Source organism: Chroicocephalus ridibundus, chromosome 25 (genome assembly GCF_963924245.1).
Source record: "Chroicocephalus ridibundus chromosome 25, bChrRid1.1, whole genome shotgun sequence".
NCBI lineage: Eukaryota > Metazoa > Chordata > Aves > Charadriiformes > Laridae > Chroicocephalus > Chroicocephalus ridibundus.
Genome location: NC_086308.1, coordinates 2,380,051 through 2,403,167, shown reverse-complemented (window position 1 = coordinate 2,403,167; position 23,117 = coordinate 2,380,051). Strand labels below are relative to the sequence as shown.

Sequence of the window (23,117 nt, the reverse complement as noted above, 5' to 3'; positions counted from 1 at the left end):
GCATTGAGACAGCCAAAACTCAGGGGAGGTCTTGTAGGAGCAACCTCCTGTAAATCCACCCCCATCATACTCGTCTTCCTCCCCTTTTATGTTTGCCGAATTAGCACAGCCCGCCCCACTCATTATGGGGTAGTTCCATCTCAGATGTCTCCTCCTCCTGGCTGATGTGTAGCATCATTTGGGTGGGGAGAGAACCATAGTCATACATGTTTAGCATGATCTCTATAAACTTCATTATCATATGCAGGGGTGTGCGTGCTTTCATATGTATTTCATGGATAATGAAGCAAAGGTCACTTCTCAGACACAATGGCCTTGAGAACTGAGAACTAGCAAGCTCACCACACGAGTGGCAGAGCTATCTTGTCTTCACAAGACGGTTCTCCCACACTTTCCGGTGCTAGAACTGTGAGCCTTATCAGTTCTTTGAAGGCCAGGCCTGCATTATTTATTTCCTTGCGAGTGTTGGAGGCTTTCCATTGAAGGCTTAGAGGGCCTTCTGCCCCTTGTCAGGGAATTTACAGTCTGTCTCTTACAACTAGCAGCCGGAGCTTTCCCAGCACTCCTCGCCATTTCTTCCACCAGTATCAAAACTCTGTGGTAGTACATGGGACTCCAGCTCCTCCGCTCTGTGCCCCAGGCTGAGGGTGTTGGTGCACTTTTGGTGCACTGCATCACTTCGGCTGGAGCACTGGGGCCACGCTCAGCCTTGTCACTAAGTACCAAGTCCCCAAGACCCAGTATGTGCAATGCTTTGCTTGAGATCAGAGACATGCTGGAGTGGACGGAGGGCAGCAATGTGAAAGCACCAAAAGTGAAAATCCTGTTCACCCAGAGGCCAGAAAAGCAGGGCTGGGCTCTGTAGCCCTGCCAGGAAAAGGCTTTGATGCTCCCAAAGAGCTGTGCTGGAGGGAAAGTTGATCTCCAGGAGGACAAGGTGCTGCTGAAAATGTCCTTGGGTGTGGAGATGCTGTGATCGAGGAGCACTGTGACAATCAGTCGCCTCTTCCTTGGTTATATCACCGAGGGGCTTAGCAAAGGATTGTTGGAAGAAGACTCAGCAGAGTCTGGGAACAGCCAAATGAGTTGAGCCCTCCGTGTGATGGGCTTCTTGTTCATGACCTGGTCTGCGTCAACTGGGTGGAGATGGGTCAGACTGGGCCTCACTGCAGTGGTGGGTTTCGGTTGCTGATGGACAGAAACCTGTGGAATAATTACTAAATTGGCCAAGAATACAAAAATACAGCATTGTTCACACATTAAGGAAAGTCATAAAATCAAGAGGCTTCTGAGGTAGAATACAGCCGCAGCTAGTACACGAAGAATGCAACATCTGTGATTCCCTGTACAAGGTTGTTTGCGAAACTACACGAGGGATGGAACGGAACGCGCTTGTTCCGTGGCCTTCCCTTGTGACGAATAGCAGATATGGGGACAAGATGGTACTACGGAACTGATAAGCGGCCTACACGCTACCCGAGCCAACATTTCGTCAAATGTTGATGAAATGCTGTCCTTTTGTGCGAACTTTGCTCACCACAATGTACCAAAACACACCTCCATCCTGGAGGCTATCCGCCCCCCGAGGTGTGAACACTCCTCCTTGAATACATTAATCATAATAAAAGTACGAATGACTAAAGTCACTCAAACTCCACTTTGAAGATAAAAAAATAATATAAAAATAGTCCAAGAGAGAGGGAATGTCAGGGAAGACACCATCGCGAAGAATTCCACCGCTGATTTCAGGGATCAGTCGACGGGCTGAGCCTTTCTTCCCCCCCATAGGGACGCCTTTGGGTAAGACTTCGATTACACCGAGCGCTTTCTCGAGGTCTTATAAATTTCTCTAGAGAATCTCTACCCTACATTTATAGCCAGGCTGTATCGTTTATAATTTTGTCGCGCATTTGTATACTTAGCAATATCCTTATTTGCACGTGCTTTGCAGACAGTGTATTTATCACCGGCAATCCTAAAGAACCTGTATATCTGTTGTTTAAATAAACTGCACTGTTTAAGTAGCTAGCCGTTTCGCTTTCTCACTGAACGCGACCAAAACTTGAGAGAGGCCGTGCTAGTTCAGGAGCACGACTAGACTGAAGGTGCAGTCCACTATTAGTGTATCCAAATCGTAACAGTTTAATACATATTAAACGCGATTGGACTGATAGTGCTGAATTGGGCATCACTCAGAATTTAAACCTAGCCGCACCTGGCCTCCCACCTCAGTGAGGAGTGTTAGAACGCAAGGGGGTTTATCTTCTGCCAAAACCACTTGGCCCCGTTTCACACAACAACCTGCCTGGGCTGCCACATAGGCTTGCCCAAAGGAACCAAATCTGGCCGCAGTGCTCTCTGGGGTGTCTGTCATGCATCTGCTCTGATCAGGAATGGCTTTCCCGTAGGTGCTGTGCTGTCCCTGCCAGCAACCTGCAGTTGTTCTGGGGGGCGCTGGCATCTCAGGTGGCACAACAAGCCGAATATGGCCACTGAGGAGCTGTCCTGAATTAGGTTGAGCAATGGGGGAATGTCCACGAGACACCTGCCACTACAGTCAGCAGAGATCTAGGAAATACACCTGGTGGAGAAGAGAAAGAGAGGGACTTAGCTGCATTTGGTCAGATGACCACCTCTGTAGGTGCTGTGGATGTAGGGAATATTGAAGGTTTTATCTGTCCAAAATGTAACATCTACTTTCATTTCCATCTACCAAAGAAATTCCTCACCAGGCTCCATGATGTTGCCCCCAGATGCTGCCTTGTGTCTCAGCATTGCTGCATTAGGGCTTGCAGTCACCTGCACATATCCTGGGCAAACTCTGGTGTCACCTCAAATGTCACCAGGTGTTCCCACCTGAACAACTCCCTCACTCTCCATTAATTAGCAAGGGAGTGGACACAAACAGCTCACTTGCAGGTGCTCATCTTGTGCACGCCTGAACGGAGGCAAGAAGAATCCCACATCCTGCGGGTTTGTGTCAGGCACGGGAGGGAGCTGAGTCCCCTTCCAGCCCCAGGGCTACAGAGCCGGGATGAGATGCCTTGATTGACTCGGCTGAATTCCTTCCCTCAGCAGGAGGGATAAAGGCGATTACTCCCTATCCCTGTCTGGGTGTCCTGACAAATGATGGGATGAGAAAATAGGATTCTTGAGACTCACTGTTTTCCTGATACACGAAATGACAGTGCAGGAAGGAAGAGCCTCTCCCCAGCTTAGTGATTGCTTCATCCTGTTTCCTAGCAGGTTCCCTGGAGCCCCAGGGACACCTGGAGGGATCCCCGAGGGGGCAGAGAAAGGGCTGCCTTGGGCTGGTCCTCTGCTGCTGAGCTGGGCTGGGCTCCTGGCATGGAGCGTAGGATGGGCTCTGGGAGCAGGGACAGGGAGGAGACGTGGGCACAGAGAAGCAGCTCCTGGCAGGGGCAGCTCCAGGCAGCAGAGAGCCACGCCAGCCGGCTGCATCCCTCTCTGCTCCGCTGCACAGGGAAAGAGAAACCAGATGGGAGAAACTGACTTTGAAACTGGATCCTTCCCCAAACAGTAACAATAGTCCATTTTCTTCTTCAAGGACATTGTCAGGGGGACCATTGTCCAATGGAGGTGTAAGCACAGGACACTTGGGTGGTGCCCGGCAGGTCACTGGTGAGCAGAGCAGCTCTCCTGACTCTGCACTAGGGCACAGAGAGCCCTTTTGTCCCTCAGGGCTCAGCAGTGTTCAGGCGAAAGGCAATGGGAAAAAGAAGGATTTCTGCCCCTGCAAGGAAAGTGCCCTCAGTAGCACAAACCTGATCTCCAAAAAGGAGCTGAACGAAATTATTACAAAGGAGAAGTCATCGCGGGGAGATTTTTGGGGAAAAAAAGAATGGGATTGGCTCAGTCTGCCTGAATTTGTCAATGTCTTCTCTTTCAACAGTCCCCCACACTGAAGGTGAACAAATGTCCAATGGCAGCTCCATCACCCAGTTCCTCCTCCTGCCATTGGCAGACACACGGGAGCTGCAGCTCTTGCACTTCTGGCTCTTCCTGGGCACCTACCTGGCTGCCCTCCTGGCCAACGGCCTCATCATCACCACCATCGCCTGTGACCACCGCCTCCACACCCCCATGTACTTCTTCCTCCTCAACCTCTCTGTTCTTGACCTGGGCTCCATCTCCACCACCGTTCCCAAATCCATGGCCAATTCCCTTTGGGACACTGGAGCCATCTCCTACACAGGATGTGCTTCACAGGTATTTTTTTTCTTTTTCTGTGCTGTAGCAGAGGTTTATCTTCTCACTGTCATGTCTTATGACCGCTACGTTGCCATCTGCAAAGCCCTGCACTACGGGACCCTCCTGGGCAGCAGAGCTTGTGTCCACATGGCAGCAGCTGCCTGGGGCAGTGGGTTTCTCACTGCTCTCCTGCACACGGCCAGTACATTTTCCCTACCCCTCTGCCAGGGCAATGCTGTGGGCCAGTTCTTCTGTGAAGTCCCCCAAATCCTCAAGCTCTCCTGCTCAGATACCTACCTCAGGGAATTTGGGCTTATTGTGGTCAGTGCCTTATTCTCTTTTGGTTGTTTTGTTTTCATCGTGCTGTCCTACGTGCAGATCTTCAGGGTCGTGCTGAGGATCCCCTCTGAGCAGGGACGGCACAAAGCCTTTTCCATGTGCCTCCCTCACCTGGCCGTGGTCTCCCTCTTTCTCAGCGCTGCCATGTTTGCCTCCCTGAAGCCTTCCTCCATCTCCTCCCCATCTCTGGAACTGGTGGTGGCAGTGCTGTACTCAGTGGTGCCTCCAGCAGTGAACACCCTCATCTACAGCATGAGGAAGCAGGAGCTCAAGGATGCATTGCGGAAATTGATGACCAGATGATTTTCAAAAGCAATAAAATTTGTCTTCTGCAAATCACTCATAACGTAACTCATTAGAAGACAAGTCCATCTCCTGTAGGTTTGTTGGGTATGGTTGTGGTTTTGGGGTTTTTTTGCTTTGCTTTACTTCTTATACTGATGGCCACAAAGAAATTTTGTCATTTGTGCTGTTCCTAATGATGCATCTTTCCAAATTTGTGAGGCCCGCAGACTATGTAAATGAGGCCCTGTGCTCTCTGTCTATTTGAAAGAAATAAAGAACTTTCCAGTGACTTGTTTGCTCAAAATCCTTCCTATGAAGCCCTCTCTGGAGCCGTAGGGCAATGCCTGTGTGCGGAGGCGAAGGGGAAAGAAGAGGAGAGAGGAGAGGGAGGAAGAGGAGGGAGAACCAGCCTTGGTCTTCTCAGAGCTGCTTTCTTTCCGTTTCCACATTTTCCATTCTGATCCTTTGCCTTCTTGGAAGGCCCGATTGCTCTGGCAGCTCTCTCACACTGCTGATGGTGTGGCGGCCCTGTGAGCACAGGCAGGGGCAGGGACTGGTCAATTCTCTGACAGAGCTGGCCTCCCTAACAGCAGGGAATGTCCTCAGGGCAGTGCCTGAAGGTCCTCAGGCAAAAAGACGTTTGGAAGGGCTTCTCCAAGAGTTGCTGTCAAGAATACGCCCAGGGAAGTTCCCCACAAATGACACCACCAGTGTAGAACTTAATTGCGTAAAGTGTGCAGGGTGGGGACAAGCAGCAGCTGCCTTGCTCAGCCAGGGCTCCTGGGCAGGACATGAAGGACCAGCAGAGCAGGTTCTGGTCAGGTCCTGTGTGTGCAGGACACCCCAGGGAAGCTGCCACAGGGCAATGGCCACACACCTGGCTAATAACAACCACAGGCATGAGCATGATGTGCGTGTGGTGAGATTAACCTGAGTGAGCACAAACACCATCAGCTGTTGCTGGGGCCTCCATGAAGGCCTGTGGGACAGACAGTGGCTGGAGGTCACTTCACTTGGAGAGTAACGTCCCCTGGGAAACCCCCTGAATGCAGCCCTGGGGTGGGCTTCCTTGACCCCAGGTCCCTGTGTCCATTCCTCACGCCGTGGGGCACCTCAGAGAGGTGCCGAGCAGGGAGACACAGCGCGGGGCTGAGGTGCTGCCGGCCTCTGGGAGTGGCAACAGGAGGCCATGGAGTCTGCTGCAGGGCCTCTGCCCGTGCCAGGGAAGGACTCGTATCTCTGAACAGCCCTGCCAGCGCCCTGACAGTGCTGGGTGTGTCTCCAGGAACACCTGTGTGCTACCTCACCCTCCCCTCTCTTCATGGCCTGTCCCTTTGATGACACGGTGTGACAGAAGCGCCTCTGTGGGGCATCTCACCTGTGCAGTCAGAAAGGGTTCTGCAGGCGTGAGTGGCATCGCCCTCTAGAAGATGGCATTTCTCACCTTTCACAAAGCACAGACCATGTCTAGGGAGTAGGAATGTAGCCGGAAGCACACACCCTCCATGTTTCACCTCTCTGAACGTCGATCACAGTTTTTTTTTAAGCACCTAACAGGGAAGCAAATGCCCTAAGTAATAGATGTCCTCAACCTTCAGAAAAAGTCTCTTCCTCCTCTCTTTCTCATGACCTACCCCATCGCTGGGGTTGGGAACACCCTCCTCGTCATGTTGATGCTGCTGGAAAACTTGGAAACCTGCTCCAGCTCCAGCATCCTGACTGTCCCCCGACTGGGGACAGCACAATCTCTGCTCACAGCAATGGTTAGTGCTCTTTCCTGCACCTTTGGCGTGTACGCAGTGTTTCCTGCTGGTGGCCACATCCTACGAGGAGTACTGGGCTGTATGCCGCCCCCTGCTCTCTGCAAGGCTCGTGAACTGGAAGGGTTGTCTCCAGAAGAAGGCTGCACCTTGGCTAGGGGGATTCTGTCATCTACAGCAATCATTTCCTTCTTGTCCCGGGTACATGTTGTGTTCCCCACGTACTGGACCACTTCTTCTTGTGCGGGTGAAACACTGAAACAGGTCTCCTGGAGAGGTTGTATGTACACAGTCTCTGGAGACATTCAAGGTCAGCTTGGACAGGGCTCTGAGCAACCTGTCTCATTGGAGATGTCCCTGTTCACTGCAAGGGGGGTTGGACAAGATGACCCTTAAAGGTCCCTTAAAACCCAAGCCTGTTTATGACTCTATGATTCGGTGGGTTTGCACCAATGCTGAAACTCTCCTGACGTGAAACCATGACACTCATGGACTTTGTTTTCATAACCTGCTTTTTAGACCCATTCTTGCCATTCCTGTTCATGCTGGTATCCTGTGAGTGCATCAGAGCTGCACTTGGGGGCAGCTCTCCTGCCCAGCAGGGGCAGGCAGAAGGCCTTCTCCACCGGTTCCTCTCATCTCCCTGGAGCCACTCCTTTCTGCGGCACCCTCCTCACTGTCAGTGGGATGCCCAGAACAGCCCTCTGGAGAGAGTTTAACAAAGCCCTCTTTCAACACGCACCTCACCCCTGCTCAATCCTCTCATCTCCAGCCTGAGGAGAAGAAAGGATTGGGGGTTGGGAGGAACTGACAAAAACAGCTTAGGAAAGCTGTCAGCTGCAGAGAGATGCCGTTGGAGTTGTGGGCTTGTTGGAAGAAATCCCTTATGGTTCTCTTTTGAAGTGGCCCCAAGGGCCTGGACAGGTTAGAATTGTGTCCTGGGCACTCCTCTGGCAGCGTGTCATAGTGAGAAGGCTGTTGGTGTCAGGGAGATGGAGAAGGCTGGCCAGTGTCATTGTGACACCTCTTTCCAACACCTTGGAAAGGCCAGAGCTGTCAGAGAGGTTCCTGGGGCCTTGGAGAAGGCAGACAGTTTTCAAAAAGGCAGGAAGGAGGATGGGGATGATCACAGACTGGTCAGCCTCACCAGGGAAGGTGATATGACAAGTCCTCCTGCAGCCATCTGCAGGCATTTGAAGGACAAGAAAGGGATCGCAGAAGACATGTGGGAGGGAAAAGAAGGGGATGTTGTGTACCCGGACTTTATCAAGGCCTTTGACGTGGTCTTCTGTAGTCTCCTTAGAGTCAGCTTGTTGCCAGCCGGGCTGAAGAAGTGGATGATGTGGTGGGTGGGAAGCTGGCTGATTGCTGAGGAGAGATGTCATCTGTGCTACAAAGTCCTCCTGGCGGCCAATTCCTGTGGCATCCTTCAAAGACCAGCCCTTGACAAGAAGTAGGGAACATTTTTATTATCCCTCTGGATGGTGGGAGAAAATGCACTTTCCCCTCCTTTGTGGATGATGCCAAGTTGTGGGGAGCCCTTGCAGAATCTCACCTAGTTAGCACTCTTGGTAGCAGGAGAGTTGGGCAAGATGACTGTGGTGGGTTACACATGGCTGGCCATCAGGTGCACACCAAGCCATGGGAGGTTCTCACCGCTCCTCCTCAGCATGACAAAGGGAGAAAAGAAGGTGAAAACACTCATGGGTAAAGATAAAAGTAGCTTGACAGAGGGGGACAGTCTGTGTGTGTGAGGACAAAAAAAAAAAAGAAGCAAGCGAAAAGCAAAGGCCACACACAGAAGGAGAGGAAAACCAGATGCGATTGTTTCCTCTACTTCCTGTCAGGAGACAATATCAGCTACCTCCTGGGAGGCAACGATTCTATACATATAGCAGTCTCTTTGGAAGACAAATGTGTTAATTACGAATATCATCCCCTTCCCCGTCCTTTCTCTCAGCTTTTCTTGCTGAGCATGATGTCATATGGCACGGAATATCCCTTTGGTCAATTCAGGGCCCAGCCCAACCACTTGCCCACCCCGAGTGTACTACCTTCAGAGGGGGTGGGAGAGACAGCCTTCACGTGGCGCGAGCACTGCTCAGCAATAGCCAAAACATTGGTGCAGGACCAACACCCTTCTAGGCACGAGTAGGAAGCGCAGCAGTGTAGGGGCTGCTATGGAGAAAGTTAACTCCCTCCCAGCCAGACCCAGGACAACGCTGTTCAGGGGTCTCTTCCAACCTGCGCCGTCCTAGGATTCGAGGAATCTTTTCCTTGGAGAGCTCTTTGAAGACAGAACAGACGGAGGAAGAAGAAGAAACAGGCAGAAGGTGAGATACAAAATGCACCAGTATAAATACAGCAGCTCCTCTGAGGAACGTTTCTCCCCTCAAACCGTTGGCAGGAAATCTGTGAGATAAATTTGATGAGAGAAGCTCCCTTTTATCTGCTCAGGGACTGGGCCACAAGGAGGGTGATGGGTGGGTACGGGGTCATGGGGTCAATTGTGTCTCAGGAACTCATCCAGGAGGAAGGCAATGGCGGTGAAGGGGCTGTGAGGTCACTTCTGCCTCTGGAGGGGACAGGCTACAGCAGGAATGTGGCTGGGAAAGGGACTGTGAGGTCCCTTCTTTCTGAGAGAGCTGACAAGTCAGCCCTTGGCTCATGGCTGGGCTCTGTGCTTTTAAGCTCACATCTGCCAGTGTCTCTGACAGGCCGGCAGAAGGCCCCTGGGTGGCACATTGACTGGGAGATGCCCTCTGCCGAAGGACCCAGGCTCACTCCAGCAAGGGGACTTATATTTTGGGTCTCATGTCTCTTCTACATTAGTACGTGAAGGGACAGCAGCAGGCACGCAGCTTGGTCATGTCTATACAAGAAGCTGAAAGGCTGGCAGCCTTGGGACATCATGGTGAGCCTGCTTCTGTCTGGTCTGGTGAAAGGCCACCAGAAGGCTGATGGGCTGGGATGGCTGCTTGAAGGTTGTTTCCCAGCTGGTGGAGCTTTCCTTGGAGGTTGGGAACTGCAGGAGAGGGAAACACTGCCACACAGTGCAGCTTGGAAGGTGGAGAGTGGCCATGAGGAAGCAGAAATATCACTCCAAGGGTAGGGCTGTGGTACGAGAAGTCATGCAGAAGGAGTCTGAGATGAGTCCATGTCTTTGTGTGTCATGGAACAAAGTGTGAGGGTGGACAGACGTCGGTGAGTGTCTGGAACTGCCAGGGTGAGAGCAAGGTGGGGAAGCGACATGGGTGTCTCCAGCCGGCAGGGAAAAAGAAGCAGCTGTGGGAGAGCGTAGGACACACTGTGGTGGAGATGGCAAAGGGCGCTGGCAAGGCTGGAAGTCACCAAGAGAACCCAAGTCTTTGTCCCCTTGGGCACAGCAATGACACCTCTGCCACCAAGGCCTGTGAGGAGACATGTTGTCCTGAGGCACTGGGGGGGCCTCCTGGCCTCCTTGCACACCCCCAGCGCTGCTGGAATGGTGACTTCAGACATGGTCGGTTTAGTTAGGAGATGTGGAAATTCATGAAAGATGAGGGAGATTAAATGCACAGCCTGAGAGGGAGCACTGAAAAAATGCAAATCGAGTTCTGCTGGTTTGGAAGGTCAATAGCTCTCCGCTTGCTATTCATGCACGTCCAGAAATCTCTTTATTTTCATCACATGGGAAAACACTGATGACGTCCCCCAGGGATGTCGTTGGCTGACTGCAGCTGAGGCTGCAGTTGAAGGATCAGGAAAAAGTAAAGCGGCTGGAGAAGGACAGAAAGGGCATCCATCTGGAAGCTGCCCCCAGCCGGAGACAAGAGGCCGCCGGCCCCTGCGGGTGAGGAAGGGTCCCTGCGAGCAGTCCTCAGCAGGCCAGCTGGCCACCACGCACCGCAGGGTCTGTATGTGGAACCAAAGGTGCGGCACGGCCGTGCAGTGTGTGTGCGGGCGTGTGAGGCTGTGTGTCTGGGAAGCTTGACCATCGTAAGAGCTGAGAGAGGCAGAGACAGAAGCGTCTGAACTGTAACATTCTCCTGGCGGCACCAAGAGTGGGAACTGCGTTGAGTCCTGGGGCCTGGGGGCCGTGTCACCCCTCTGCTGCGTGCGGGTCCCTCCCCGTGCCTGTGCCCCCACAGCCTTTGCCTCACTGGTCTCGCTTTTTTGCTTGCCTGTGCCTCTCTTCGGGCTGTTCTTGTATCCTGCTCCCTGCCCCTGCTCTAGTTTCCAAGCCCCTCTCTTTCTCTGCCGTTCTTCCTGTCCCTTTTGTGTTTCCCCTTGCTCTCCCTCTGTCCTGCTCCCTGCTCCTCTTTTTCTCTTCCTCTGTCTCTGTCCTGAAGCACATTGCTGGTTTTCCCTCTGGAATCTTGGGGGGGTTCCTCATATCCTGGGGTGAAGAGGTGGAGGGGCAGCTCTACGTGTGGGGCAGGGGCTGCATTAACCCCCCCACCTCCCGCTGCACGAATGGCTGCAGGTAGAAGCAATGTGAAACAAACATCAAACCTTTAATGACTTAAGAAGGAAAGCGAGACGTGGTAGAGGGCTGGGGCTGGAGTGGCTGGGTGCGGGTCGCATGCCACAGGGATTTGTGCTCCCCACCTTCCCTATCAACCCATCAACAGTGGTCGGGGGGGTGTGGGGCACTTTGCTCATCCCCCAGGGTTCGGGATTGCCTGGTGGGCACGTTGTTGCCATGGCATGCCCTCCTCTTGCTGCTGCCCACGTGCTGCCTGCTGCTACCAGCTGCAGCACCGTCCCCCATCAGCTTTCCCTCACCCAGGGTTTTTGAGTGTTTGAGCACCTGGCACACCACCATCTTCTTTCTCTTCTTGGGTGGGATATTGTCCCGTGAAGAGGTCTCTTCCATTCTTGGGGTGCCCTCTGGCACGGGGCGCTTCACCTGCTTTCTGCCCGCCTTCCCCGATCTGGGCACTACCCAGTGGGGGACGATGCCCGGCGGCAGCGGCAAGCGGCTCAAAAGCACCCGGGGCTGCCTGTGCAGTGCCTCCTCCACCAGCTGGGCCTTGCGGGGCGGATGGTGCTGGGGGGCTGCTACGGAGTTCAGCAGAGGACTCTCTGGAGGACCCTCTGGACGATCCTTCACGGGACTCTCCATGGGACTGTCCCCACAAGTCTCTACAGGACAAAGCGGCAGCCAGGTGGGGAGGACCGTTCCCACCCCACCCTGTGTCCCCTTGTGGTCCAGCAAGGGGGACGTTGCCACCCCTAAGAAGGGGTAGGCCTCTCCCAGCATCGCCACCACTTGCTCCTCAGGGCAGTCACCCTCTGCCCCGTACTTGGAGAATTGGCAGAGCTGGTTGGGGAAGGCAGTGCTGGTGAGACTGGTGGAGATGTCGAGGGCATCGGGGACGGTGTCCTCGCCCTCCAGGGTGTCGAGCCAGGCGAGCATGTCGGTGATGTCCACGTTGAACTCCTGAAAGTGGTCGTGCTCATCCTGAAAGTGCAGGTTGTCCCCTGCCAGCTCGGGAAAGGCCTCGGCAAAGCTGTGTGGCCCCAGCTCAGGCAGGACCGGGGGCTTCTCCAGGGTGTCCAGGATGGTCACCCCTGCTGACAGAGCAATCAAAACCAGCCAGACCCCGTGGCAATGCAAGATTTCCTGGGCATGGGATGGCCACCCACGGGCTCTGCCATCCCCCCCAAAACTCACCTTTGGACTTTTTTCTGGTGTCGGGACCGCTGCCCTTGACGACCACCACGTCATTCTCAGAGGCCTCCAGCGCCTTCTTGATGCTGGTGCTCAGGGTGTGGGCCATAGGAAGGCCCTGCCCCCAATGCTGAGCCATGGTGGACAGGGGTTCCTGGTGGGCCACGGCCCATGGCCCCAACCCCATGGGCTGGTGGGGCACCAGGAGCCCTGTCACCACCTGCTGTCCCCAGCTGCAGGCACGAGGACAGGGAGCAGCCACAGGGGGAAGTGGCACCCCGTGGGGGATGTGCCCCAGCTGCCCTAGGACACCCAGGGGCCCGCGCACCCCCTGCCAGATGCTGGCCTGCGCCAGCTGGTGGGTGCTGGGCTGGGCCTGGGCAGGCTCGGAGTGCCCCGGCTGCACGCTGGCAGTGACCGGTGACAGCGTGGCGGGGGCGGTGAGGCTCACGGTGGGCACTTGCGATGCCATCAGCAGCCGCAGAGGCAACCTCTCTGTTGGGGGAAGCCAAGAGGGGTGATGGGGGGATACTGGCGGGCAGAGCCGGCTGGGGGGTTACCCGCAGGGTAGGAGCACCAGGAGGAGCGGGAGCTGCTGCCGTACCTCGATGGCAGGCAGAAACCTGGCAAGACAGGGTGTAGTGCCAGCTGCCAGCTGGCCTTGGGGAGACCACAGGGTCGTCGTGGAAATGCACAATGACATCCTAGAGGCCGTGGGAGCCTGGGGGATGGAATCTCTGCTGTTGCGTCACCGGGCTGCTCTGGAGCTGGGCATGTCCCGCAGGGCTGTCAGGATATTGGCACCTGGAAAGAAGAGGATGTAGAGTGGATAGTGGAGATTGCACCTCTAACTGAAAGAATTTTCTTGAAGGTTTTCCACAGCTGTGTACAAGTGACTTTTATGAGAGCCTTGCATCTTCCTGTTTCTTCACACAATCATGAAACTGAGGCTTTTTCTTTATTCTTACCTTTTTGTTTGTTTGTTTCTTTTTTTCTTTCCTTGCCATACCCTTGAATCACCCAGCATTTGGAAAATTGTCCATTTGTTTCTAAGCAAGTAATTTTTTCTTTTCGATGAAATATTTGGAAGGCTTCGAGAAGTGCAGACGTTAGCTCACAGGAGAATTCTGTTCCTGCTGTTGTCTACCCTGGAGGTGGTGAACCTTCCTAGCTATGAAGTTGTCAACTGAAATAACTCCTATGACCAGCAGTCAAAAGCCACGTCCCATATGCAGTGGTGAGCTGCAGTGCGGAGGAGCTCTGGACAGTCATTTCGGGTGGGGTGAGAGGCAACCCCAGCTTCCTCAAGTCCCTGGTGTTCCTGCTGGAACAACGCTAATTCTTCATTCTCTCCACTTCCTAGCTACCAACAGGAATTGTCCTGAGGATGTAAAGTGCCGCATGGCAGCATTGATCTGTATTTCTCTCTGAGAGCAGCTGTTTCCCTGGTTTCCCTCTATGTCCTGCCTTTCAGGGGACCATGTATCAAACCTGTAATGAAGAGTTTTGTTTCCAAGGCTTTCAGATGGTTGTGTCTGTCCAGGACACCTCAGCCTGTGAAGACAAAGTGCTGTCAAGTGTCTTTGTGCTGGAGACAAACTCTTGGCTTCTTTGGGATTTTGATCCCATGCAGCTTCTAGTGCTGAGGACTGAGCACCTTTTTCCAGTGTTTCCAGCCTTTTCTATTGCAGCCAAAAGCTGAGGGAGGGTTTCCAGGGCTTAGTTTGGAGTGACAAGACAAATTGTCCTATGCAAGTAAACATCGCTCACGGAGTGTAGGCATGTGCGAGCCATGAAAACTTGTGTGAAGAGCACAGTGTGCTCGGAGAGCATCCCTCTGTCCTCACTGACAGGAGACACCAGAGCAGATCTGTCGGGGGCGGCTAGCAGAAAAGTACAAGTATGCAAGAAATTCGAGGGCATGCCGACCTTGCAGACCTGAGAAAAATAACTCTGAGGAGCCAGGGAACAACTGGCCTTGCAGGTCTGAGATAAATAACCTTGAAGAAGTAGGGAGTAGGCAACAAGTTATCACTGTAGCTTTTAGCACATTCCAAAACTGTAGCTTCTAGCATGTAGCGAAACCGCAAGTAGGAGGAATTATTGTAATGAAACATTTAGAGTTAAGCCAATCAGAAATGATAGAATTTGCGTAATTTATGTAACTGTTAAGTAGCTGTATAAAAAGCTTTCCGACGCGTCTAATAAACCGACATCTTGCTTCCATCAAGCAGCGTCCCGTCTCTCAATCGCGGCAAATTGGTGACCCCGACGTGATGGGGTGGTGAACCGCCTAGCTGAGCGGCTTGCTGCGAGTCCCACGGAACTTTGAATGAGCTGCTGAAAGGAAGCAGGAACTGGCCAGGAATCCCTCTGGAGTTAAGAGGTGAGCTGTGGGAAACATGGGGAATCAGATGTCCCCCGCAGAGAGAGACATATATGAAGTTACGAAAACGCTCCTCCGGAAACATAAAAAAGATATTTCCGGGCAGGACTTAAAGATTACGCTTAAGTGGGTACAAATGAAGATCCCCACTGTTAAGGCCTCCAGTATTTTTACCCGGGAACTTTGGGACGATGTGGGGGTAAAGTTGTGGGACTCAGCGACGTCAGGGAATGCCGAGGCTCAGCGTTTGCTTTCCTTTGCATCGCTTGTCTGTCTCGGGGTTTAGTTCTCTCTCTGTGTTATTTCCTTGGTCATCACAATTTATTGTTACTGTTACTACCCTGTTCTCCAATCATTAAAGGGTTTTTCCCTCAACCCACCAGCTGTCTCACTTTTCACCCCTCCGATTCTCTCCCCCGTCCCGCTGGGGGCAGTGAGGGAGCGCCTGTCTGCTGCTCAGTTACCGGCCGGCGTCAAACCACGGCAGTCCTTTCCCCACCCCTCACTCCACACCACGAACGTCAGGCCCAGGTCCCGCACCACCCAGTGCATCCTCAGGAGCCACCGCTCCCCTTCCCACCCTTTTGACAGAATGCACAGGCAGCACTCCCTCAGTCGACGGAGCACCCCTGTTAGACGCCCATAAAAAGTCCACAAAACGCCCACGGAGCCCATTCGGCCCATGCCTTCGGGCTCCACCCCTCACGCTGCTCCCTCCGGACAGGAGAGGTGGTGTCTTGCGGCACCAAAGTTCCTGACCACCAAAGCCCGCTCAGGCCGGAACCAAGAGGTCGGTCCCCCTCGTTTTCAGGGTCCAAAGCGCCACTGGGTGCATCTAGCCCACCCTTTGCGTGCCCAAAGCCTCCTGTCCTCGGCCGAAATCCTCACGCTGAGGGACCCCACCCGCCTTCCATGCCCCACGGCCTGTCCTCAGGGCCCACAGGTCCAACCCCTGAAGGCGGAGCCGGTCGCCTGGCAGCACCCGCCCAGGAGGGGAGGCAGCGGCCCGGGACAGCCAATGGCCTCAGGGGAGGCAGGGCAAGGCATGTGATTGACTGGAAGCAGGCAGCCAATCAGAGGAAACATCCCCACAGGGCAGGGCGGGCCCTGGTGTGTGGGAGGGGAACGACGCCTCAGGCAGCCAATAAGAGAGAGCATCCCCGCAGGGGAGGGTAGGCCTGAAACCAGGGCAGAGTGACAGCCCAGATGGCCAATCAGACATGAAGGGCGGGCACTGCAGCCCAGCAGCCTGCCCCCCTGTGGCCAATCAGCGGCGGTAGCGCCTCAGGGGAGGAGACTGACAGCACTCCCGACCTACGAGGGCGGAGACCGAGGGGGGAAGAAGGCGGGCTCCGCTGGTGGCCAGGCCCAGCTTCGCCGTGGCGCCCGTGGGGCCTGCCCCGAGGCCCAGCAGCCCCCGGCCCAGGCCCGAGGCCCCTCTTCCCCCCCTCCCAGCCCTCCCTCCCCTCAGCGGCCCCTGTCTTCCGGAAACCCCCATCTCCAAGGGAGCCACCGTGTCCCAGAGAGTCAGGATGCCCTGGCCATGCCACTGGACAGCAGCCATGGGCCCTGGGGCTTCTGGCTGCCATCGCCACCGGCGTCCGCCCGACGGTGATGAGGAGGTGAGGCTGAGGCCGCAGGGATGGTGGTGGGGTGGGGGAGGATGGGGGAGGGTGATGCTTGCTGTGGGTCCGCCCGCCATCACATCCCCTCCCCGCAGCCCAAGTGACCCTGCAGTGGCCTGAAGGGTGTTGGGGAGGGGGAAGACGCAGCACCTCCTCCTCCTGGATTATGGTGTGGTGTTGGGAGAAACTGAGGGGATGGGAGGGACACTTTGCGGTGGGGAGCAAACTGGGACACACGCACACGCGCGCGCACACACACACAAACTGCAAATACAGCCCCCAGGCTCCCCCTCGGTGAACACAGAGTGGGGTAGGTGTACGACCTGCGGCTGGACATAGCCCACTTGGCCCCACAACATATTGGCCAAAGTCCCCTAAATGCACTCAAACCCCACTCCCTCAGGTGACCTGTCGGGGCGGCCAGCGGAAAAGTACAAGTATGCAAGAAACTCGAGGGCATGCCAGCCTTGCAGATCTGGGAGAAATAACTCTGAGGAGTCAGGGAACAGCTGGCCTTGCAGGTCCGAGATAAATAACCTTGAAGAAGTAGGGAGTAGGCAACAAGTTATCACTGTAGCTTCTAGCATACAGCAAAACAGTAGCTTCTAGCATGTAGCGAAACCACAAGTAGGAGGGATTATTGTAATGAAATATTTAGAGCTAAGCCAATCAGAAATGATAGAATTTGTGTAATTTGTGTAACTGTTAAGTAGCTGTATAAAAGGCTTTCCGACGCGTCTAATAAACTGACATTTTGCTTGCATCAAGCAGCATCCCGTCTCTCAATCGCGGCAAATTGGTGACCCCGACGTGATGGGGTGGTGAACCGCCTAGCTGAGCGGCTTGCTGCGAGTCCCACGCAACATTGAATGAGCTGCTGAAAGGAAGCAGGAACTGGCCAGGAATCCCTCTGGATTTAAGAGGTGAGCTGTGGGAAACATGGGGAATCAGATGTCCCCCGCAGAGAGAGACGTATATGAGGTTATGAAAACGCTCCTCCGGAAACATAAAAAAGATATTTCCGGGCAGGACTTAAAGATTACGCTTAAGTGGGTACAAATGAAGATCCCCACTGTTACGGCCTCTAGTATTTTTACCCGGGAACTTTGGGACGATGTGGGGGTAAAGTTGTGGGACGCGGCGACGTCAGGGAATGCCGAGGCTCAGCGTTTGCTTCCGTGGTGGAGAAATATCTTTGAGGCTATTAAGGCGCAGGAAAGGGGCCATAAAGACTCTCCAGATACTAAGGGGGAACCTTCATCAGCTCAGCCTTTGCTTCCCCCTCCGCTATCTCCGCGACACGCTAAGTCGCCCGGACCCTTAAAGGTCTGTGCTGCAGGCTACCCTCCTGAGGAAGATCCGCTTGACCCGGGACCCGTTGATCCTGATAAAGAGCCTGACTTGTACCCCCCTAACCCTCATGATACGTGGGCGAATATTAAACGTCAAGCTTTAAAAGAAGGTGACTTGGAAATAGCGCGAACGATAGTCGCCCCTGTTATTTATCAAGGCCGGGGATTGCAGTGGGAGGCTTTGTCCTTCCCGGTGATTAAAGAGCTGCGCCGTACCGTCACAGAACACGGGCTCTCTTCCCCATATTTTGCGAGCCTGCTGTCTTCTGTCTTTGATACGTATGTTATGACTCCCCATGATTTAAAATCGCTAGCGCAATTGTTATTAACCCCTTCCCAGTATTCCCTCTGGGAGTCGCGTTGGAGGGGGGGCCTTCAAACTCTCCTCACCAGCGACGTGGGTCATAATGCTGCTCTTGCCGCACTGACCATGGAGCACCTTACGGGTACGGGTCAGCACTCTGATCCAGCGGCACAGGCTCGAGATTGTCCACGAGAGGCCCTGGAAGCGATCTGCGAAGAAGCAAAAAAGGCTTTACTCAAAATACCCGATTCCCGTAAACCTCAAAAGGCATTCACCTCTATTACGCAGGAACCTCGGGAGCCGTACATGCAATTCATTGGTAGACTTAAGCAAGCTTTAGAGCGCCAAATACATAATACCGAAGCTCGAGAGATTTTGCTATTAAAATTAGCAGTTGAAAATGCTAACGCCGACTGTAAAAAATTACTTAAATCTCTCCCTAACCCAGCTCCGACTTTGGTTGAAATGGTAGAGGCTTGTAATCGTATTGGTACTGTGGACCATAAATTTGAAGCGATGGCAGCTGCTTTCGTAGCTATGAGAGGCATGTCTGGGGCAGGAAATTGCTACGGTTGTGGTAAACCAGGCCGTATCAAACGAAATTGTCCCGCTTCTAATGGGGGGGCTAAAGCCCAAGTCCCTGGGATCTGTCCCCGATGCAGGAAGGGGCGTCATTATGCTAATCAATGTCGTTCTAAGTATAATTTGCAAGGGCAGCCGATACAGGGAAACCGCTTGCGGAGCGCGGGGCAGTGACGCGCACAGACACAAGTATCGTCACCGGTGAATCGAGCCATGCAGATGGGTGTGACCTCGCCACAAGTCTTCGCCCAGCAACAGCTGGTAGCGCCGGATTGGACCTGGCAACCTCACACGCAGTAACGTTGCTTGATTCCTCTGTTCATTTATTAGCAACTAATGTTTCAGGTCCTTTACCCCCGAAAACACAAGGGCTACTATTAGGGAGATCATCGGTTACCTTAGCCGGACTTTTTGTATTGCCTGGAGTAATTGATGCGGATACCATTGGGGAAATTAAAATCATGGCCTGGGCCCCATTTCCCCCTTGCACAGTACCCAAAGGAAGCCGCATTGCACAATTACTATTGATCCCGCAGAACGCAAGCTCTCTTTCGCTTCACCCACCTCCGCAGCAAAGACAAGGAGGTTTTGGATCTACTGGGGATCCACAGATTCTCTGGGTACAGTCCATTTCCCAGAAGCAACCACTTTGTCAGTGTACTCTTATTCACGGCACTCAGCAAGGAATCCTGAATGGGATTATTGACACAGGGGCCGATGTTACCGTAATTTCACAGGCGAAGTGGCCTCCACAGTGGCCTTTGGCAGCTGTGCCTCAGGCGCTAGCCGGAATCGGAGGAGTTGGTAGAAGCCACCAATCCTCGGAATTGATCCAAATCAAAGGCCCAGAAGGACGAGTAGCTTCCGTCAAGCCTTTTGTGCTGCCTGTTCCTATGGTCTTATGGGGACGTGATGTGCTGTCACAAGGGGGAACTTCCATTCAGTCGCATTTTTAGGGGGGGCCATTGAGGTGCGCGACACCCTGAAACTGACTTGGAAAACGCAGACGCCCATTTGGGTAGATCAATGGCCCCTACCACTCGAAAAGCTTCGCGCTCTCCAAGAACTGGTTACGGAACAATTAGCAAAAGGACATATAGTACCTACTACTAGTCCTTGGAATTCACCTGTCTTTGTTATTAAGAAGCAATCTGGCAAGTGGCGCCTGCTCCATGATCTCAGAAAAATCAATGATGCTATGGTAGATATGGGAGCTCTGCAGCCAGGGCTCCCTTCTCCAACTATGATCCCCCGCAATTGGCATCTCACCGTTATTGACCTTAAGGATTGCTTTTTTAATATTCCACTACACCCTGACGACGGTGCCAAATTTGCTTTTTCAGTCCCAAGTGTCAATATGCAAGCTCCTGTGCAACGATATCAGTGGGTTGTACTGCCACAGGGAATGAAAAATAGCCCGACAATTTGTCAATGGTATGTCGCTAAGGTACTTAGCCCTGTCAGGGTTGCGTTGCCTCAAGTTCTGTTATATCATTATATGGATGATATCTTGATGGCTGCGCCTCACCTTGAGCTCATGGAAAAGGCCGTAGCCCTTGTCACGGCCACTGTCAATTCGGCAGGCCTCTGTATTGCGCCCGAAAAAGTCCAGAAAATGCCCCCTTGGACCTACTTGGGTTGGCGCATCAGGACCCAGACGATAGTTCCCCAACCTGTGCATATACAGGCGGACATTAAAAATTTGCACGATGTTCAAAAATTATTAGGGACCATTACTTGGGTCCGACCCTTGCTAGGAATCTCCAATTCAGACTTAAGCCCTTTGTTTGAACTCCTCAAGGGAGATTCCGATTTACGCTCCCCTCGTCGACTGGGTCCTGAAGCTGCTGCCTCGTTACAAAAAGTAGCGGAAGCCATTGCCTCACGGCAAGCACACCGCTGTGCGCCTGAATTGCCCTTCAATTTAATTATTTTGAACCCTGCACGTCAGCCATATGCTTTGATTTTTCAATGGGACCCTAACAATCCTGATCCCTTATTAATCATTGAGTGGGTCTTTTTACCCAACCAGCCCACTAAAACAATTTGGACGCAACATGAAATGTTTGCTTCCTTGATAATTAAAGCACGGCAGCGCTTGCTTGCCCTGTCAGGGATGGACTTTGCTTCTATCTGTTTACCTGTAACTAATATGTACCTACAATGGTTATTCCAACAGTCTGATGCTTTCGTGTTTGCCTTAACAGATTATTCGGGTCAACTAACCTCACATCCTCCGTCCCACAAGCTTCTACATGCTCATTTTAACTTAATATCCATACCAAAGAGATGTCACCAGCCCCTCCAAGGCCTTACTGTGTTCACCGATGGGTCTGGAAAAACACACAAGTCGGTGATTGTCTGGTGGGATGACCGCTCTCAACAATGGGAGTCGGACGTTGAGACAGTCTCCGGGTCCCCTCAAATCGTAGAGCTTGCCGCTGTTGTTCGAGCTTTTCGTAAGTGGTCTACACCACTGAATCTTATTACTGATTCTGCTTATGTTGCAGGCGTCGTCGAACGGGCAGAGGCCTCGGTGCTGCGTCATACTTCGCATGCTGATTTGTTTGCTTTGTTGCAGGAACTTGTTTTCCTTTTAACCTCTCGAACACATCCCTATTTTGTTTTACATGTTAGATCGCACACCTCTTTACCTGGGTTTATTGCAGAGGGCAATCGACGGGCCGATATGCTCACTCTGACGGTACAAGTTTTACCTGACCGTATTGCGCAAGCTAAGCTTAGTCATTCCTTTTTCCATCAGAATGCAGGGGGCCTCAAACAACAGTTTGGCGTCACTTCTCAGCAAGCGGCGAACATTATCGCTGTCTGCCCTGATTGTCAAAAACATTCTTTTTCTACGGCACCAGGTGGGGTTAATCCCAGAGGCTTACAAAGCCTGCAATTATGGCAGACGGATGTCACACACCATCCAGAATTTGGGAGATTAAAATACGTCCATTCCTCTATTGACACCCTTTCAGGCGCTCTATTTGCCTCCTGCCATGTGGGGGAGGCGACGAAAGATGTTTGCAGGCATCTGCTGCGTGCTTTTGCTACCTTAGGCATCCCTGCACAAATCAAAACAGACAATGGCCCTGCTTATATCTCGGCTGCACTTAAAACCTTTTTTATCTCTTGGGGGATCACTCACATCACTGGGATCCCGCGTTGCCCTACGGGCCAGTCCCTGATTGAACGCTCTCAGTCTTCAAAGCGCTTGTTGCAGCAACAGAAAGGGGGAGTAGGGACAGCCACCCCTGAAGAACGTCTACAGAAAGCCCTGTATGTTTTTAACTTTTTAAATTGTTCTTTAATAGATAACAACCCTCCGATCGTTCGCCACTTTAACACAAACACTTCTTTCGAAGGCAGCGTAAAAGCTCCAGTCCTGATCCGCGACCCTGAGACAGGTAAGGTCTTGGGGCCATACCCCCTTGTCACATGGGGCAGAGGCTATGCTTGAGTTTCCACAGAACGAGGCCCCAGGTGGATCCCAGCAAAGAGCGTGAGACCTTTCCGTGAACCCCTACCACAATCGGATGGCCACAACACCAATCCACAGCTAGATCATTCCCCTGAACAGCATACCGGAGAACATTCGGAGGACTGATGCAGTGCTCTTATGGACAATAGAGCAGAGACGCCAGTAGAACATATTCATTGCGTCGCCTGTGGTAATTGTGACCCTTGGGTTTTATGTGACTGCTATCGCTGTGGTAAGAGATGGTAGCGACGGTTAACATTGGCCAATAGATGGTGTGACAGTTGCCTAATATATGAAATTAGCATTGTAAGAATTTAGCATTGCAAAAAAAAAAAAAAAAAAAAAAGGGGGTGGGGGGAAGAGTCCGTCAAACATTATGATCCTGTTAACACTTTTTTGTATATGTGCAGCCTGGACACATGCCAATCCTTTGCCAGGGTATCACCCTCACCTTTTTGACCCCCGGCAAAATGTCTGGGTTACTCTGGCCAGGTCGCTCAATACAACTAGCTTTTGTGCCAGTCTTGCTACGCCCAGCTCGCCCTTCATCACCTGCTTAGTAGGGGTACCACTGAATAACTCGACCTTTTTACTGTTTAATAACTCTATGACAACCTTACGGAAGCAGTACAGTATTTCTGGAAGGTTTCCTTTTTCATGGAAAAATCTTAAGGACCTTTTTGAAAAACACGATAATTGGGATGATAAATTGCCAATAGGGCCCGAGCCGCAGGAAATTGACTTAGTAGATTCTCTTAATGCTTCTCACTGTTTGTTTATTGGCCTTAGGTCATGGTCGGGGCCCAAAAAGAGGGGCGCTTAGTAAAGGATTCTGCACCGACCGTCATCTCACCTATTGGTAATGCTACCCTCTGGCAACAACAATGGTGTTTGAGCATTGCTCGAGACGCCACTCACTCAGCCCCCGGTACCATGCTCCCTAGGCGGCTCCCCTTGGGGTTCTTTTTTATTTGCGGAAATAGAGCTTGGTCTGGGATCCCTTCCAACCCTAGAGGAGGCCCGTGTACTATTGGACAGCTTAGTCTTGGCACTCCTCACTATCATCCAAGCCCAAAACAGCGGTTACGTTTTACTCGTGACACAACACAAGCATTAGATAATACTTGCG

General features: G+C 52.8%; 1 protein-coding gene across 1 annotated transcript; it reads left to right on the top strand.

Annotated features, from left to right (window-relative positions):
• Positions 1-3,936: 3,936 nt before the first annotated feature.
• On the top strand, positions 3,937-4,854 carry LOC134507665 (olfactory receptor 14J1-like). Its single transcript, XM_063318453.1, has one exon. It carries the CDS (start codon positions 3,937-3,939, stop codon positions 4,852-4,854), a length of 918 nt encoding a protein of 305 aa, XP_063174523.1.
• Positions 4,855-23,117: the final 18,263 nt, after the last annotated feature.

Coding starts and splice junctions, on each gene's coding strand:
- LOC134507665 (XM_063318453.1), top strand. CDS start 3,937: ATGTCCAATGGCAGCTCCATCACCCAGTTCCTCCTCCTGCCATTGGCA.